This window comes from Mandrillus leucophaeus, unplaced genomic scaffold (assembly GCF_000951045.1).
Source record: "Mandrillus leucophaeus isolate KB7577 unplaced genomic scaffold, Mleu.le_1.0 Scaffold541, whole genome shotgun sequence".
NCBI lineage: Eukaryota > Metazoa > Chordata > Mammalia > Primates > Cercopithecidae > Mandrillus > Mandrillus leucophaeus.
Window position 1 is genome coordinate 254417 of NW_012105820.1, and position 1298 is coordinate 255714.

General features: G+C 53.5%; 2 protein-coding genes across 3 annotated transcripts in view; one reads left to right on the forward strand and one right to left on the reverse strand.

Moving 5' to 3' along the window:
* RPL23A (ribosomal protein L23a) overlaps positions 1-802 on the reverse strand; it is a 14156-nt gene extending 13354 nt beyond the window's left edge. For both annotated transcript variants that reach the window (XM_011997501.1, XM_011997500.1), the window contains exons 1-2: positions 769-802; positions 1-96 (exon numbers count right to left, since the gene is read on the reverse strand). In XM_011997501.1, the coding sequence (XP_011852891.1) occupies positions 1-96; positions 769-793 (121 nt within the window). In that variant the 5' untranslated portion in view covers positions 794-802. The remainder of the gene's footprint in view (positions 97-768) is intronic.
* The window catches only part of RAB34 (RAB34, member RAS oncogene family), an 11746-nt gene that overhangs the window by 3413 nt on the left and 7035 nt on the right, over positions 1-1298 (forward strand). The gene's annotated exons all lie outside the window — the stretch shown is intronic.

The window sequence follows — 1298 nt, forward strand, 5'->3', positions numbered from 1 at the left end:
GGATCTTCTTTTTTTTGTGGCTGTGGACACCTTTCAACACTGCCTTCTTGGCCTTTAAAGCCTTCGCTTTGGCTTCGGCTTTAGGAGGGGCAGGAGCTGGTAGAGAAGAAAAGAAAACGGGGTGCGGGTTAGCAATCGGTTACTTCCGGCCCCAAGAACTGCAGTCGGCGACCCTGGCCACACGTGCATCAGTGGTTCCTTTGAAGACATCACAAATGTCAGGAGATTAAAACTTTTCCATCACATGCACGATACCAGAGGCGAAAGCGACCAACTCGAAGTAAGTCCAAGGATACGACTATAAAACAAAGTAGCACTGAACGAACGCTTAGTACTTTCCAGAAAATGTCCTAGGAATTTTACACATACCCCATCGCAAAACCAGGCAGCGGAGAGGGGGGCGGGTAATGTAGCCCGGTTAAACATGAACCAGAAGGAAAAATGGTTAAAGCTGAGGGCACTAACTTCTTACAGGCCCGGGGACATGGAGCGCCAACCAACGGATGCGTGTAGCTTCCCAGAGCCGAATGTCTGGCCCTCCCTGGCGGATGATGTCGGCCGGGTTGCCTCCCCAACTCCCTCCACCGGAACTCAGCCCATGAGGCTGGGCCCACGCGGCCCAAGTATACTGCAGCGTGACCGAAACGCCGGTAGCAACCCCGGAGCAGAGCCCTCAGGACTTAGCCCAGCAGCCATGCTCCCAATTCGTTCCCTCTGCGGCGCGGCAATCCCTGGCAAACCAGCGGCGGCCCCATCCCCAACACACACCTTCCTTCTTCGCTTTCGGCGCCATCTTGTGAAAAGGGTCTCTGATGCCCGTTCCCACAGGCTTATAGCGCCAAATCTCATCAAAGACTCGCGATGCTTTGTACTTAGAGCTGATTTGGTAATTTGCAGAGTGGCGCCCTCTGGGAACGGTAGTTAGGTTTAATTTCTTTTTCGTGCGTGAACAAACATGCGCCACTCCTCCCCTCAAAGGCACTAAAGCTTCATGGGGGTTGTAGTTTTTTTTTGTTTTTTTTTGAGATGGAGTCTCGCTATGTCACCCAGGCTGGAGTGCAGTGGCGTGATCTCAGCTCACTGAAGCTCCGCCTCCCAGGTTCACGCCATTCTCCTGCCTCAGCATCCGGAGTAGCTGGGACTACAGGTGTCCACCACCGCGCCCGGCTAATTTTTTGTATTTTTAGTAGAGACAGGATTTCACCGTGATCTCGATCTCCTGACCTCGTGATCCGCCCGCCTTGGCCTCCCAAAGTGTTGGGATTACAGGCTTGAGCCACCGCGCCCGGCCTTTTTTT